Source organism: Mobula hypostoma, chromosome 6 (genome assembly GCF_963921235.1).
Source record: "Mobula hypostoma chromosome 6, sMobHyp1.1, whole genome shotgun sequence".
In the NCBI taxonomy this organism is placed as follows: Eukaryota; Metazoa; Chordata; class Chondrichthyes; order Myliobatiformes; family Myliobatidae; genus Mobula; species Mobula hypostoma.
Genome location: NC_086102.1, coordinates 170,101,213 through 170,119,278, shown reverse-complemented (window position 1 = coordinate 170,119,278; position 18,066 = coordinate 170,101,213). Strand labels below are relative to the sequence as shown.

The 18,066-nt window shown below is 40.4% G+C and overlaps 1 protein-coding gene across 4 annotated transcripts in view; it reads left to right on the top strand.

The window, feature by feature from the left end:
- Positions 1–18,066, top strand: part of kalrna (kalirin RhoGEF kinase a) — a 747,932-nt gene that overhangs the window by 295,737 nt on the left and 434,129 nt on the right. For all 4 annotated transcript variants that reach the window (XM_063052247.1, XM_063052242.1, XM_063052243.1 and 1 more), the window contains exons 4-5: positions 236–428; positions 1,833–2,345. In XM_063052247.1, the coding sequence (XP_062908317.1) occupies positions 236–428; positions 1,833–2,345 (706 nt within the window). The remainder of the gene's footprint in view (positions 1–235; positions 429–1,832; positions 2,346–18,066) is intronic.

Genomic DNA, 18,066 nt, shown 5'->3' with positions numbered 1-18,066 from the left:
TCCTTTCACCATTAAAACTCGTACTCTTATTCGACTGCAGAAACTTAGTTGAGACTTTGCTGAGGCAGCCTATAAGCATGCATTATTCTGTTTATATTGTAGTTATGCTGTCAAAACATGTAACTTATGTCACTTGTAGATACAAGTTTAAAATTGGGATAATTCATGTACTTGAAATCAGGTGAATACCTAACTATGTATTCATTTCAGTAACACCTTTTTCATATTCCAACAGTGAAGATGTGTGTAAGAGAGGATTCACTGTTATCATCGATATGCGGGGTTCCAAGTGGGATCTGATCAAGCCTTTACTTAAAACTCTCCAAGAGTCTTTCCCTGCTGATATCCATGTTGCACTAATTATCAAGCCAGACAACTTTTGGCAGAAGCAAAAGACCAACTTTGGAAGCTCAAAATTTATATTTGAGGTAAGCATTATATTCAACATTAGATCCCTCAATAATTGTATGACAAAGCAGTTTATTATTCGTGGTTTCTTGTGTTACAGTTTATTTTTGCAGTTAGCATTGTAAAAAGATGACTGCAATGAAAACTAGAGAATAATTAAACCACTAAGGCAGGACAGGGGCGAAAATGGGCTTCAAAATAAAATCTGAAAGGCATTTAGAAATACAGTAGTAGGAATGGGATCTTTACAACGTTTAAACAATGTACCAGATAAAAAGAAACTGAGGTTTCCACTGCGGTTGGTTGAGGTCATGGGTAAACACTGAAAGGTGAACAAGAGGAAAAACTTTTTTATTCAGAGGGTGGTGAGAGTGTGGAACGAACTGACAGTGCAAGTGATGGATGCAATTTTGATCTCAACGCTTAAGAGCAGTTTGGATAGGTATGTGGATGGGAGGGGTTATGGAGGGCACTGGTCCAGGTGCAGGTCAATGGGATGAGGTAGTTTAAATGGTTCTGCACAGACTAGATGGGCCAAAGGGGCTTGCTTTTAGTGTACTTTTCTATGACTCAAATACAATACCGAACTAGAAGCATAAATTTACCGATAAATTTATGTTAATACTAGAAATCCCTGGTTAAAGTCTAAGTAGGATCAGATCATATCTGACCTTATAAAGGGAAAGAGAATTTTAGACAGAAAGACCTGAGTGCATTTAAAGGGACTCCAATAACTGTACATGGTTTAAATGAAACACTAACTGTGAGAGAGACCCAACATCAATTTTTATTTGGTTTTCCTGAATTAGAACCATGCTCTTACTTGCTTCTGAATAAAGTAAGTTAGTGGGATTTTAAATGGCCAGGAATTTTAAAAATTTGGGCCATATTTCCAGAGCATTTTACGAGATTCTAGTTTAAGTATGCAGATGCACACTAAATAAAAATATGTATGTCCCTTGTTCTAATGTAGACAAACCTGCCACATGGTCTAAGCATGCAGGAAAACACAAACACCATTCGATAAGTACTCACCTGGGAGCTCTGTGGATTTGACTCACAGCCTCCAGCAATTTATAAAAATTGCTACAGTTCTGAGAACTGTGTGGTGATGTGCAGGTTACCTCAAACAAAAAAGCCCCTCTCTAGAGATATGCCCAGCTGAACGTGAGCCTAGCTGGAGATTGAGGTTTGATCATATTACAACATATGGCGTGCTTTTATGAACATCAGGCCAAATACTCTGTAATTATGTGGTGGTTTTATCTAAAATGGATTACATAAGCTGTATAAGAACTGTGTTTGTTCCATATCATTCCGGAGAACATTTTATTCAGGTGGGGGGGAGGGTGGCGGGCAATTGTGCAGTGTTTTCAACATCATTCCTGATGTTTATCATGTTGCATTGAAATGTTGTATTTCAGACAAGTATGGTATCTGTGGAAGGACTTTCTAAATTAGTAGATCCTTCCCAACTGACGGAAGAGTTCGATGGCACACTGGATTATAATCATGATGAATGGATTGAGCTTCGATTGGCCCTGGAAGAGTTCATCAGCAGTGCTGTGCATCTGTTGTCCAGATTAGAAGACCTGCAGGAGATGTTGGCTCGGAAGGAATTCCCCCTGGATGTTGAAGGTTCACGAAAGTTAATTGATGAGCATACACAACTGAAGAAGAAGGTCATCAAAGCCCCTGTGGAGGAACTGGACCATGAGGGGCAAAGGTTGCTGCAATGTATAAGGTGCAGTGATGGCTTTTCTGGAAAAAATTGTATATCTGGCAGTGCAGACTTTCAAAGTGTTGTGCCAAAGATCACCAGTCTTTTGGATAAGCTACACTCAACTAGACAACACCTACATCAGATGTGGCATGTCAGAAAACTGAAGTTAGATCAATGCTTTCAACTTCGGCTCTTTGAGCAAGATGCAGAAAAGGTAAGATTTCATTCAATCGGTTTAATGTATAATTCAGCTACTCCTTCCCTTCCCTCTTTCACATAATTTCCTTATTAGGCCTGGTATGGCAGCAAAGGACTCAACAGAATCACATGTGTTTAATTTGCGTGACTTCCTAGAATTCAATCAGGTTCAGATGTATAACACTGTGATAGATCATAAGAATACTATGCTGTGTAACCTTGTGTGCTGAAGCATTGCAGTACCACATTGCAATAATAAGTCAAAACAAATAAAACTGATTATAATGTCATTTTCTCATAACTTGTTCCTCTAATTTGTTCCGATTCTGTGCACTATGAAGTGTCAAAATCATAGAACAGTTTTTCTTTTTTGGCATTATTCTTTCTATATCACACTTAATTACAGACACATTAACATAAACCTCTGGAAGAGATTTTTACAAAAGGAAAGCTTAATTCTTGAGGTTTCTGACCCTGTGTCAAATATATTAATCATTATACAATTTATAAAATTTGTTGAAAAAGATTCTGAAAACACTAGAATTGATGGAGTGTTGAATTTCTGTGGGACTTCTCCTAAATTTTGCCTGAATACTTTATACTTATACTTGGAATAGTTATGGAAACACTGCATTAATGGCATTTTGTAATGTTTCTATGAGTATTTTGCTCTTGTTCTCACAATTAGTTGGAGAATCCCATTGAAAATTCACTCCAAATGTGCCCTTAACATGTCCTTATAAAATAATTAGATTTTCTATCCTTAACAGTTAAACAGAATGAAAAACTATCTGATCAAATGTGCATCTGATTCTAAAATTCAATTCAATAATTCAGAACCTTGGCATCTTATAGCTATAAAGGGACATAATCTTTCACTTCACCAGTAGCATGATACTCTCTATGTACCCTTATAGAACAACATATCTTGAAAATTAACTCATATATATCAGAATAATATCCCTGAATAAACTCAGTGAACACTTAGTCATACTTCTTCATTGCATTTTTGTGTAATATTTTGGCACCATATTTGTTTTATCAGTTCTAGTGATAATCAGCTGGTTAAGTTTCTTTATCTTAACATCACAAGAGATTTGTGATTTAAGAAGAACAGAGAGGATTATTGATCCATTAAGCAAAACAGAAAACAAAACAATTAAATCTTTCAATGAGAAATGATGTATTTTCTAATACATTCAAAATTCTTTTGCTTGTCATTTTCCCTTGGGTGATGTTTTTGGAACTGAAAGCAAAGCTTTTTACATAATATAGATGTAAAAGGTCAGAGGGTTAAATTTCATTTTTATGACCAAACATTTTTTTTCTTTTTTGTGTGGATTAGCATAAACCAAGGAAAAGTGATATAGATTCCCATGAAATTTCAGATCTTGCAAATGCATATCTCTCATAATTGTGTGATTACAATATTGGCAAAGTTCTCCTGTGTGACTTTGATTATCTCATTAACATCTTTTTACTTATTAGGCCTTTAGTTCTTAAAAATGATAGTTCAACTCCTAATCTTTGCCACATAATCTAAACTGGAATTTCAATGTGCCTTATTTCAGGATTATTTAAACCTCATTAAACATTTCATCAAGGCATTTTTTAACACCTCATCAAATAGATGGCACCTCTGAAAATGCATGACTGAGGGAGATTTACCATTTGAAGTTAATAAGGCTGGTCCCAAAGGAGTAGCTGAAGGGAACGTCATTCAGGTCCAGATCCAAATGTATATAACTGCAAATGTTATGATTTACATGCTTTAACACAACACCAAGCTTTTGGATTGTAGAGTAGGTTGTAATAATAAGTATTATTTCAAATTTTCTATTGAAATACAAATTTTTCATTTCTTTTCATTTTCTCTCTGACTTGAGTGAATATTTAGTCTGTACCCTTTTTGATCATTGTGAGGTACTTTTCTCCTGAACTGAACCTTACAATTCTCAGATGCCTTTAAATCAGTAACTATATTCAAAACAGTTATTTTATTTACAGTGAGTTAAGAATTTGCTTCTACATTCACATTTAAAGTTACACTCTGACTTTTACTGTAGAATTCTCTTCAAACAACATTAGATAAACTTACACTTGCTTTTCCCTCCCCTTTCCCTCTTCTTTTATTCCCCAGTCTGGCCCCTTAGCTCTTCTCCTCACCTACCTATCACCTCCCCCTGGTGCGCCCTCCTCCTTCCCTTTCTCTTGTGCTTCACTCTCCTGTCCTATCAACTCATCCCTCTCCACCCTTTCCCTTTTCCACCTGTCACTTCCCAGCTTCTACCTCGCCCGCACCCAAATGGCTTCACCAATCACCTTCCAGTTTCTCCTCCTTCTCCTCCCCCCACCTTTTTATTGTGACATCTTTTTCCTTCCTTCTCAATCCTGATGAAGGGTATTGGCCCAAAAACATTGACTATTTATTCTTGTCCATAGATGCTGCCTGACCTGCTGAGTTTCTCTGGCATTCTGTGTGTATTCCACTTGTATTTGTTGACATTATAGTTCTGTGTCATCTGGTTTTGTAGTTCTAAGTCTGAATGAACCTTCTTTCATAACTATAGAGTCTTGAGTAATAGGGAAATAATGAAGTTACAGTGACCTGCTAGGTTTATATTTCAATGAATAGGGAAGTTCACACTCGTAAATCACATTTGGCAAGACCCGAGATGGCTATATATTTCTTTCCCTAAAAGATATTAATGAAATACAGTAGTTGAGTTTTATGACCATTCAGAAGCCTTTTAGTCTGTTTTTTATACGTTTACTTAATCTTTTTTACAAAATTCAGAATTATGGAGTACTAGTCCATGAATCTGAGGAATGCATTAGCAAGCTCCATTTTGATGATGCTATAAATTGTGACATAATTGGAATTTTCCAGGAGGGGTTATTATTTATTGAAAAGCTCATTAGTGATGTGTGCTAACTATTAGCTCAGTCTGGTGTCCCTACATTAAAATGTCATGGTTGTTCAATTCCATTATCAAATATTTTTACCTTTAATCTTGCATATGACACTGGTAAGCAGAATTAATTCCTCAAATAATTTTCATATTCGAAAGCTCAGCAATAAAGTCATAAACACTACAGCACAGAAGGAGACCCTACAGGGCATCTAGTCCATGCCAAACCATGAATCTATCTCGTCCCATCAACCTGCACCAGGCACATTTCCCTCCATACCCCTCTTATCTATGTACCTAGATAAGTAGGTAGATCAGTCTTCACCGAGGAAGGCATCAGCAGTATACCGGACACTCAAGGGTGACAGAGAAGAGAAGTGTGCGCAGTCACAATTACGACAGAGAAAGTACTCTGGAAGCTGAATAGTCTAAAGGAAGATAAATCTCCTGGACCAGATGGAATGCACCCTCATGTTCTGAAGGAAGTAGCTGTGGAGATTGCGGAGGCATTAGCGATGATCTTTCAAAAGTCAATAGATTCTGGCATGGTTCCAGAGGACTGGAAGATTACAAATGTCACTCTGCTATTTAAGAAGGGGGCAAAGAAGCAAAAAGGAAATTATAGACCTGTTAGCTTGACATCGGTGGTTGGGAAGTTGTTGGAGTCGATTGTCAAGGATGAGGTTACGGAGTACCTGGAGGCATATGACAAGGTAGGCAGAACTCAGCATGGCTTCCTTAAAGGAAAATCCTGTCTTATAAACCTATTGCAATTTTTTGAGGAAATTACAAGTAGGCTAGCGAAGGGAGATGCAGTGGATGTTGTGTATTTGGATTTTCAGAAGGCCTTTGACAAGGTGCCACACATGAGGCTGCTAAACAAGATAAGAGCCCATGGAATTATGGGAAAGTTACATACGTGGATAGAGCGTTGGCTGATTGGCAGGAAACAGAGAGTGGGAATAAAGGGATCCCATTCTCATTTGCTGGCCGGTTACCAGCGGTGTTCCACGGGGGTCCATGTTGGAGCCGCTTCTTTTTACATTGTACATCAACGATTTGGATTATGGAATAGACAGTTTTGTGGCTAAGTTTGCTGATGATACCAAGATAGGTGGAGGGGCCGGTAGTGCTGAGGAAACAGAGAGTCTGCAGAGAGATTTGGATAGATTGGAAGAATGGGCAAAGAAGTGGTAAATGAAATACAGTGTTGGAAAGTGTATGGTTATGCACTTTGGCAGAAGAAATAAACGGGCAGACAGTTATTTAAATGGGGAAAAAATTCAAAGTTCTGAGATGCAATGGGACTTGGGAGTCCTCGTACGGGATACCCTTAAGGTTAACCTCCAGGTTGAATCGGTGGTGAAGAAGGTGAATGCAATGTTGGCATTCATTTCTAGAGGAATAGAGTATAGGAGCAGGGATGTGATGTTGAGGCTCTATAAGGCGCTGGTGAGACCTCACTTGGAGTACTGTGGGCAGTTTTGGTCTACTTATTTAAGAAAGGATGTGCTGGCGTTGGAGAGATTACAGAGAAGATTCACTAGAATGATTCCGGGAATGAGAGGGTTAACATATGAGGAACGTTTGTCCGCTCTTGGACTGTATTCCTTGGAGTTTAGAAGAATGAGGGGAGACCTCATAGAAACATTTTGAATGTTGAAAGGCATGGACAGAGTGGATATGGCAAAGTTGTTTCCCTTGATGGGGGAGTCTAGTACGAGAGGGCATGACTTAAGGATTGAAGGGCGCCCATTCAGAACAGAAATGCGTAGAAATTTTTTTAGTCAGAGGGTGGTGAATCTATGGAATTTGTTGCCACCGTCAGCAGTAGAGGCCAAGTCATTGGGTGTATATAAGGCAGAGATTGATAGGTATCTGAGTAGCCAGGGCATCAAAGGTTATGGTGAGAAGGCGGGGGAGTGGGACTAAATGGGAGGATGGATCAGCTCATGATAAAATGGTGGAGCAGATTCGATGGGCCAAATGGCTGACTTCTGCTCCTTTGTCTTATGGTCTTATGGTCTATCCAAATTTCTCATGAACGTTGAAATCAAATCCACATCCTCCACTTGGCTGGCAACTCGTTCCACACTCACCACCCTCTGAGTGAAGACTTTCCCCTTAAACATTTCACCTTTCACGCTTAGCGTCACCCAACCTCAGTGGAAAAAACCTACTTACATTTAGCCTATCTATGCCACTCATAATTTTGTATACTTCTATCAAATATCCCCTCAGTCTTCTACTTTCTAGGAAATGATGTCCAAATCTATTCAACCTTTCCCTACAGCTCACATCCACAAGTCCCAGCAACTTCCTTCTAAATTTTCTCCGCACTCTTTCAATCTTATTTACTTCTTTTCTGCACATAGGTGACCAAAATTGGGGGGCACAGTACTCCAAATTAGGCCTCACTAACATACAACTTCAACATAATATCTCAACTCCTGTACTCAGTACATTGATTTATGAAGTGCTAAAAGTTTTCTTTATAACCCTATCAGTAGTGCCACTTTCAAAGAATTATGAATCTGTATTCCCAGATCCCTCTGTTCTTCCATGCTCCTCAGTGCCCTACCGTGTAAGACCTACCCTGGTTTGTCCTCGCAAAGTGCAACACCTCACACTTGTCTGCACTAATTTCCAGCTGTCATTTTTCAGCCAATCTTTCCAGCTCGTCCCACTGAAAGCTTTGATAGTCCTCTTTGCTGTCCACTACACTCCCATTATTGGTGTCATCTGCAAACTTGCTGATCCATTTTATCACATTATTATCCAGACCACTGATATAGGTGACAAACAGTGATGGGCACCGATCCTTCTGACATTCCTCTAGTCACAGGCCTCTGGTCAGGGAAGCAATCATCTTATACCTCTCCATGGCTTCTCCTGCAAAGCCAATATCTAATCCAGTCTACTACCTCATCTTGAATGTCAAGCATCTGAACCTTCTTGACCAACTTCCCATGTGGGACCTTTGCCAGAAAACAGCCTGTCCAAATCTACACTTAACAGATTCTTTCTGATACCATCAAAATTGGCCATTGTCCAATTCAGAATCTCAACCTGAGGATCAGACCTTTCCTTTTCCATAATTACCTTGAAACTAATGTCATTATGATCACTGAAAGCAAATTCTTCTACACAAACATCTGTCACCTTCCCTGTCTCATTCTCTATTAGGATATCTAGTATCACACTCTCTCTAATTGAGTCTTCTCTGTACTAATTATGGAAACTATTCTGAACAGATGCGACAAACTCTTTCCCGTCCAGCCCTTTTACAGTTTGGGAATCCCAGTCAATATGTGGAAAATTGAAATCATCTACTATCACAACCTTATGTTTCTTGTAATAATCTGTGATCTCTCCACAAATTTGCACCTCTAAATCCTGTGGTATGTTGGGTGCTCTATAACATAATCCCATTAATTTTTCTTATTCATCAGTTCAACTCATAAAGTCTCCTAGATGAGCTCTCCTGTCTGCACCGCCATGACATTTAACCTGGCTGATACTGCCACCCCTCTCCTTTTTAATCCCTTCTACTCTATCATGCCTAAAACAGAACCCCAAAACACTGAGCTGCCTGTCCTGCCTATCTGCGACCAAGTCTCACTAATGGCTACAATGTCATCATTCTACACGCTGATCCATGCCTTGAGCTCATCTGCCTTTCGTACAATACTCCTCACATTGAAATATACTCAACTCAGAACATTAGTTCCACCATGATCAACCTTTCAATTCCTGACTGTATGTCAGCTGAACAACATCTTTCTCCACAACCACTCCACTATCTGGTGTGGTGCTCTGGTACCCATCCCTCTGCATCTCTAGTTTAAAGCTCTCCCCACCCCATCCAGTGCAGCACTAGCAAACCCTCCCGCTAAGATATTAGTCCCCATCCAGTTCAGGTGCAAACCATCTCTTCTGTACAGGTTTCGCCTCTGTAGAAGAGCCAAATGATCCAAAAATCTGAAGCCCTCCCTCCTGCACCATCTGACACAAAGGTTGGAGGTGTTGTGGTGATGACACAAAGGTTGGAGGTGTTGTGGATAGTCTGGAGGGCTGTCAGAGGTTACAGCGGGACATTAATAGGATGCAAAACTGGGCTGAGAAGTGGCAGATGGAGTTCAACCCAGATAAGTGTGAAGTGGTTCATTTTGGTAGGTCAAAAATGATGGCAGAATATAGTATTAATGGTAAGACTCTTGGCAGTGTGAAGGATCAGAAGGATCTTGGGGTCTGAGTCCATAGGACGTTCAAAGCAGCTGTGCAGTTTGACGCTGTAGTTAAGAAGGTATACGGAATATTGGTCTTCATTAATCATGGAATTGAATTTAGGAGCCGAGAGGTAATGTTGCAGCTATATAGGACCCTGGTCAGACCCCACTTGGAGTACTGTGTTCAGTTCTGGTCGCCTGACTACAAGAAGGATGTGGAAGCCATAGAAAGGGTGCAGAAGAGATTTACAAGGATGTTGCCTGGATTGGGGAGCATGTCTTATGAAAACAGGTTGAGTGAACTTGGCCTTTTCTCCTTGGAGTGACGGAGGATGAGAGGTGACCTGATAGAGGTGTGTAAGATGATGAGAAGCATTGATCGTGTAGGTAGTCAAAGGCTTTTTCCCAGGGCTAAAATGGTTGCCACAAGAGGACACAGGTTTAAAGTGCTGGGGAGTAGGTACAGAGGTGATGTCAGGGGTAATTTTTTACTCAGAGAGTGGTGAGTGTGTGGAATGGGCTGCCGGCAACGGGGTTGGAGGTGGATACGATAGGGTCTTTTAAGAGACTTTTGGATAGGTACATGGAGCTTAGAAAAATAAAGGGCTATAGGTAAATCTAGTAATTTCTAAGGTAGGGACATGTTTGGCACAACTTTGTGGGCCGAAGGGCCTGTATTGTGCTGTAGGTTTTCTACGTTTCTATGTTTCTATCTCATTAGCCACATGTTAAACTGTCCAATCCTCCTATTTCTGACCTCACTAGAATGTGGCACGGGTTGCAATTCTGTGATAACTTCATAATGATTAGAATTGAAAATAAGAATGCATAATTACTTTGCTATATTTTCTGGTCAAGAACATTTCTGTGTTGCTGCAGAGTATTTAGATATATGATTTGTACTGCTGAGGATTGAGCTCCAGGTATTTGCAATTCTAAACTAAAAGGCTAATATAAAGCAATTCAACTGTAAGGGCAGATCAGGGGAAATGAATGTAGCTCTTTCAGGGAATTTCTTAAGTTGAATGAATGCTAACATTTCATTTGTCTTCTTTATCACCGACTCAACCTGCCAGTTGACTTTAGGGAATCCTGCACAAGGACCCCAAGTACATTTGCAGTTCTGATTTTTGAATTGTCTCCCTGTTCAGAAAATAGTCTGTGCCTTTATTCCTTCTACCAGGGTGCATGACCATAAACTTCCCTACACAATATTCTACCTGCCACTTCTTTGCCATTATCCCAATCTGTCTAAGTCCTTCTGCAGACTCCATTCTTCCTCAGCACTACCTGCTCCCCTGCCTATCGTCGTATCATTTGCAAACTTGGACACAAAGCCATCAATGCTGTCATCCAAATTATTGACATATGCAGGAAAAGAAGCAGTCCCGACACTGACCCCTACAGAACATTATGAGTCTTATGCAGCTAACAAGAAAAGGCTCAGTTTATTCCCTCTCTTTGCCTCCTGCCAGTCAGCCAATTTTCTAACCATTTTAGCATCTTTCCTGTAATACCATGGGGTGTTATCTTGTTAAGCAGCCTCTTGTGTGGCACCTTGTTAAAGGCTTTCTGAAAATCCAAGTAACCAACATTCACTGACTCTCCTTTGTCTATTCTACCTGTTATTTCCTCAAACAATTCCAACAGTTTTGTTAGGCAAGATCTCCCCGTAAGGAAACCACACTGACTCTGGCCTATTTTATCATGTGACCCCCAAATACCGCAAAAACTCGCCCTTAGTAATGGACTCCAACATCTTCCCAACCACTGAAATCAGGCTAACTGGCCTGTAATTTCTTTGCTTCTCCTTTCCTCCCTTCTTCAAAGTGGAGTGACATTTGTGATATTCCAGTCCCCGGGAACCATTCCAAAACCTAGTGATTCTTGAAAGATCATTACTAATGCATCCACAATCTCTTCAGCTATTTATTTCAGAACCCTGGTGTGCAATCCTCTGGTCCAGGTAACTTACTTACCTGGCAAATAAGCCTTCTAGTCTCTGCTTATGACCTCCTCCTTGTTTGATCCCAGATAATTGATGAGCTTTGTATGCAATGGCATGATTTTCCAAGAACTACGTCCAAAAGAGTGTTTGATGCACCTTTCCTCACTCTGCCTGCTCTGCAGATTTGATCGTGGAAGGTCAATAATTTCAAAAGTACATGACTGGTGTAACAATTGTGTCGAAAAGCTTTTTCTTATTCAATCTTGTATCACACAGCTTGTGAAAACAACATTTCTAAGCAACTGTCTTGAGTTACGTGTGCGACATGCAGTCGTTTGATTTGATTAAATGGCGAGGAGGGTGTCTCTGACTTTTTCCACAGTGCTGGATGAATTAGTTAGGGAAATGTACAATTTTGAGCTGTAATGAGACCTTAAGGAACATGTTCACTGAAAATGTTCACTGTCATGAACATTTCCATCTGTATGTGGTCTGGGGAATTTCTCTTTGGCGTCTCTGCTTCACAGCAGCATCAATGACTGAGTCATGAAGTCAGGATCAGACGTATTTACGGACAACTTTAAAGACTTCCTGGTTCTTCCTGTAATGCAAAGGTCACTGCAAAATGAAGCTTCTGTGCAACTGGATCCTTTTAGACCACCACTTGGGATGCCTGGTTCGTAAGCCGGTCAACAGTCCAGCTCTGTACAAGGCAAGTGGCTGATAACATGTTTCCCGAAGGGAAACACTAGAAGCACAGTCCCATTAGAAAGGAGGCGCCAACTGGGAAGAGCAAAGTAATTGTACTGCTTATTAAGTTTCACAGATTAACAGAATGTTACAAATGAAAACCGTTTGGCGGTCAGGACTCCCCATTGCAAACCAAAATCAACAAGAAAACTTATCATCCAACAGAAGACTTTTTATTGCCCGTTCCTTTTCCGTTTTGTTATGCGAGGGGAGGGTGTTTATGGGTTGATGCTCTGTTGTGTTCTATTAGTTTTTTTATGCGGGGGAAGGATTGCATTTTGGGGGTCGATGCTCCTGTTCCATTTTGTGCTGGGAGAGTGGAGGTTAATGATCGGGATGTCATTCTTTGTTGTGTAGGGGGCGGGGAATGGGGTTTGATATTCCTCTCTAAATGACTTTCATGTTCCTTCTGTGTTTTGTGGCTATCAGGAAAAGATAAATTTCACAGTAGTATATGGATACATGCTTTGATACTAAATGAACCTATGAATTTTTTTTTAACCTTAGAAGACCCTTGAGCTACTTTCCTGTTGATTTTTCATTTGAAGCTGCTGCTGCTGTTTTGATGTATGTGTCCACGGGCACAGCCTCAGGATAGAAGGGCGCCCTTTCAAAACAGAGATGCGGAGAAATTTCTTTAGCCAGAGGGTGGTTAATTTGTGGAATTTGTTACCACATGCAGCTGTGGAGGCCAGGTCATTGGGTGTATTTAAGGCAGAGATTGATAGGTTCTTGATTGGACATGGCATCAAAGGTTACAGGGAGAAGGCTGGGAAATAGGGTTGAGGAGGAGATAGGAAAAAGGATCAGCCACGGTTGAACGGCAGAGCAGATTCGATGGGCCAGATGGCCTAATTCTGCTCCTATGTCTTATGGTCTTATATTATACAGTGCTATGCAAAGATCTTAGGTACATATATGTAGCTGGGAATGATGAGAGTGGGGCACCACAAGAGGAGTGTGTGGGACAGGTGACAGAGAAGGTGCCGGGGTGGAAAGTGGGGCATGTGCAGACACACACAGCCATGATACACCAGGCAAGCTCATTTGATTCCAAACAGTTGGTTTCTTGATCATTACAGATGATCTCCCTGGTGCTTCCTACTCTCCCCCCCCCCCCCCACCCGTCCCCTTTTCCCAGCTCTCATTCCACAGTAGAGATCTATATCAGAATCAGGTTTATCGTCACTCACATATGTCATGAAATTTTTTTTTGGGCAGTGGCAGTACAGTGCAATACATAAAATGCAGAAGTTTTAGGCACCCTAGCTATATATATGTGCCGACCATTCTGCACAGTACTGTACATACTTACGTATTTTCTTATGAGAAAGGAGGAGGCTATTCAGCCCTTTCAATCTATGCCAACACATGAGTGAACACATGGCCCCACTACTTTTTCTTGTATCTGTTTTCCCTACATCTCCGTCAATTTTACTATTGGCCCACAGCAGAGGGAAGCTTTCAACCAACAACTCTTATATAAAACTAGTGTTACAGATAGGCTACTTGAATAGAACACACCCAATTTCCATTTCTCTTCCTCTACATAGTTCTACTATGTTGTGAACTTATAATATTAAAATTATATTCAGAGATGAACTGAAAATCTGTGCCATGATTTCTGTTAGGTTGGTGGCCAGTAAGACCTGTTTCTCATTTGGAGTCTCTGTGCTCAGGTCACCTTCACAATAAAACTGTGCAATCGTAGAAAGCTTACTTATAAACTATACATGACACCTTGATTATGTACACCCCATCATCAAGATACCTTCTGATACAACCTATTTTGTTGTGCAGTATACTTTGGATACAGCCAATTTTTGTGCTCGTTCTGGGACTTGTATTATCAGTGCAAAAGTAGCAATCTATTTATTTTGCAATATATTTAGAAGGAGGCATGAGAAACAAGGATGCCATAACTTACATAAAACAAAAGGATGATATTTAGACTATTGTTCCCATGCTAGCTATTTGGTAGGGACACTTAGTTGGTTCTAAGCTCTTTAAGTCTCTTAGGTCCCTCACTCTTTAACATACTAATGCAGTTTCTTGAACTTTTCATAGATTTTCATGATTTTTTTTTGAACAATATTTCCGATATTTACAATTCTCCAGTTCTCCAGCACAAAAAAGTAGGGTTACAGAACTTCTATAATTTCTTCTCTTTCATCCCTGTATAATCCCTCCCATCCATCAGTACCTTCCACTTCCACAAAATGATGACTTTGTAGCCAGTCAGATTCACCTATCTGTTGGACATTTAAAAATAAGTACCAACACAGTTTAGATCAGAGGTTCCCAACCTTTTTTATGCAATGGACCCCTGCTATTAACTGAGTGGTCCGTGGACCCCAGGGAGATTGTTTTAAAGTGGACATAATTTTTATGAATTTCTGGTATTCAGGTGTCACTGACAAGACCAGCATTTATTGTCCATCCCTAATTTCTTGAGTGAAGGTGAAGGCAACTGTTTCAGTCATGATGGAGTATTCCAATAATGTTGTTGGGTTGGATTGGGTTGTTTGTCATGTAAATACTTCAAAATGCTTTCAGTCAGTAATCATTTCTGGGGTTTATCAATCAGAGAATCACAGGATAGGAGGACAGTCTTCAGTCCATCAATGGAAAACTTTTGCTATGCAAATGCAATTAAACCAATTCCACCCTCTGCACACTCTTTGAATCCCCATTCTGACCAGTATGTTGCACACAGACAGCATAGGTTATGATTTAATAGCTTCAATGTTGCTATTAGCATGATAAATGTAACCCATCATAAAATAATTAAATAATAAACCATGGATTAAGTTGAAGACCTCAGAGCAACATTGCTGTACCGGAGGGACATCAGAGACTATTGTGTACTTTGCTTCACAGAAACATGGCTATCCCCCTCCATTTCAGATGCACAGGATAACTCAGTCTCTTAAAGTCAAAGGAGGTGGAGTATGCTTTATGATTAACTCATCATGGTACGCAAACATGTCTCAGTCTTACTCACCAAACCTAGAATACCTCACAGTCAAATGTCATCCATTTTATCTGCTGGGAGTTTTCCACCCTCATCCTAGTAACAGTGTGCATTCCGCATCATGCTAACATCAGCCAGGCATTGGAGCAGCTGAGCAACATACTTAACAGGCACAAAAGATGCCTTCCCTGTTATTGTGGGAGATTTCAATTTGGCCTGCTTAAAGAAATCTCTAAACAATTATCACCAACTTATCACTTGTGGAACCAGAGGAGCCAACACACTTAACCACTGTTATACCACCTTCAAGGACGCTTACCATACCATCCCACACCTACACCTTAGAAAGTCCGATCACTGGGCTCTATTTCTACTCCCAAAGTCTAAAGACCGCAGCTCCAGTGGACCAAGAAGGTATGGTCAAGGGAGGTGGAGGAGCACTTACAGGACTGCCTTCAGTCAGTGAACTGGACAATATTCAGGGATTCATCTTTGAGTCTGAATAAATACACCACAGTTGTCAATGATTTCATCAAGACCTGTATGGATGAGTGTGTGCTTTCAATAACATACTGTATATGCCCAAACCAAAAGCCATGGATGAACTAGGAGATTTGTAGTCTGCTGAGGGCTAGATTTGTGGCATTCAAGACCAGTGATCTAGAACTATAAAAAAAGTCCAGGGGCGACCAACAAAAGGCTATTTTAAGGGCAATTAAACAACTCCGATTGAGGTTAGAAGCAGAATCGGATGCACATCAGCTCTGGCATGATTTGTAGGTCTTTACCTCCTGCAAAGCGAAACCTAACATCACGAATAGCTGTGATGCTTTACGCCCAGATGAGATCAATGCACGCTTTGAAGGGGAGAATAAAACCACATCTGAGCTAATCCCTGCAGCATCTGGTGACTCTGTGCTCTCCATCTCAAAGGCCACTGTCAGAACATCTTTCAAGAAGGCCCTGATGGTGTACCTGGAAGGGCATTGAAAACCTGCACCAGCCAGCTGGTAGGAGTGTTCAAGGACATCTTCAGGTTTTCACTGCTGCAGTTGGAGGTTCTCACTTGCTTCAAAAGGGTGACAATCATACCTGTGCTCAAGAGAAGCAGTGTGAGCCACCTCAATGACTATCACCCAGCGGCACTCACATCTACTGTGATTAAATGCTTTGCGAGATTGTTCATGGCTAGAACTCCTGGCTCAGCAAGGATCTGGACCTGTTGCAATATGCCTATCGTCACAATCGGTCTACAGCAGATGCAATCTCACTGGCTCTCCACTCAGCCTGGTCCATGGTAATATCTATGACAGGCTGATTTTTATTGATTACAGTTCAGCATTCAACACGATCATACCCTCAGTTCTGATCAGCAAGCTCCAAAACCTGGGCCTCTGTACCTCCCTCTGCAATTGGATCCTTGACTTCCTGACCAGGAGACCACACTCTCTGTGGATTAAAATAACATCTCCTCCTTGCTGACAATTCACACTGGCACACATCAAGGGTACATGCTTAGCCCACTGCTTTACTCTCTCTGCACCCATAATTGTGCGGCTAGGCGTAGCTCTAGCGCCATCTATAAGTTTGCCGACGACACAACTATTGTTGGTAGAATCTCACGTGGTGATGAGGAAGCATACAGGAGCAAGATAGATCAGCTGTTTGAGTGGTGTTGCTGCAGAACTTTGCACTCAATGTCAGTAAGACCATGGAATTGATAGCGATCTTCAGGAAGGAGAAATCGAGGGGCACACACCAGTTCTCATCGAAGGGTCAGAAGTGGAAAGGGGGAGCACTTCCAAATCCCTGGGCATCAGCATCTCTGAGGACCTATCCTGGGCCCAACATATTGATGCAGTTACAAAGAAGGCATGACAGTGGCTATATTTCATTTGGAGTTTGAGGAGACTGGTGTGTCAGCAAAGACTCTCACAAATTTCTACAGATGTACTGTGGAGAGCATTCTAACTGGTTGCATCATCATCTGGTATGGAAGGGCTACTGTACAGAATTGGAAAAAGCTGCAAAAAAAGTGTAAACTCTGCCAGCTTCATCATGGCACTCGCCTTCCTAGTATCCAAGACACCTTCAAAAGGTGATGCTTTAAAAAGGTGGCATCCATCATTAAGGACCCCATCACCCTGGACATAGTTTCTTCTCATCATTACCGTGAGGGAGGAGTTACAGGAACCTGAAGACACACACTCAATGTTTCAGGAACAGTTTCTTCCTCTCCACCATCAGATTTCTAAATGGACAATGAACCCATAAACACTACCTCAGTATTTTTCCCTCTCTTTTTGCACTATTTATTTAATTTAATTTTCTTTTTTATATATACTTTCTATTGTAATTTATAGTTTTATTATTATTATCTATTGCAATGTACTGCTGCCACAAAGCAACAAATTTCATGACATAGGTCAGTATTATTAAACCAGAAAAAGAATTCTGTAAGAATCCTAAAGCTTTGTTGCATCAGATTACATGTATGATTTGCATTCAATGTTTTTACAGAACAGTTTTAATATGAGTTCTGTTTTTAAATAGAAAAATTAAATTGTTTAGACATGTTCTATGCCTGTTTAGGTTAGTTCTTTTCCATTATTTATTATTTTGTCCAGACCATGCCTACAAAGCTAGGGCTGAGATCTGGAATGTGGAATTATTTCGGCTCTATCTGGCCCATATGGATGCACTGGTCTAAACGGCTTGATTTTGTCAGGAATATTTATAATACTGTAATTTTTGAGAGGTTCTATTCTTGTAACATATTATTTGATTATACAAAAGTGAATTGTCCTTATTGTGGCTAGGCTTGTTGATTTGGTTAAGACTGATGAATTTCCAGGTTATACCTGACATAACTAATTTAATCTTAATATTAGTAAAAAATACACACAGCCATTTCGGATTGGACT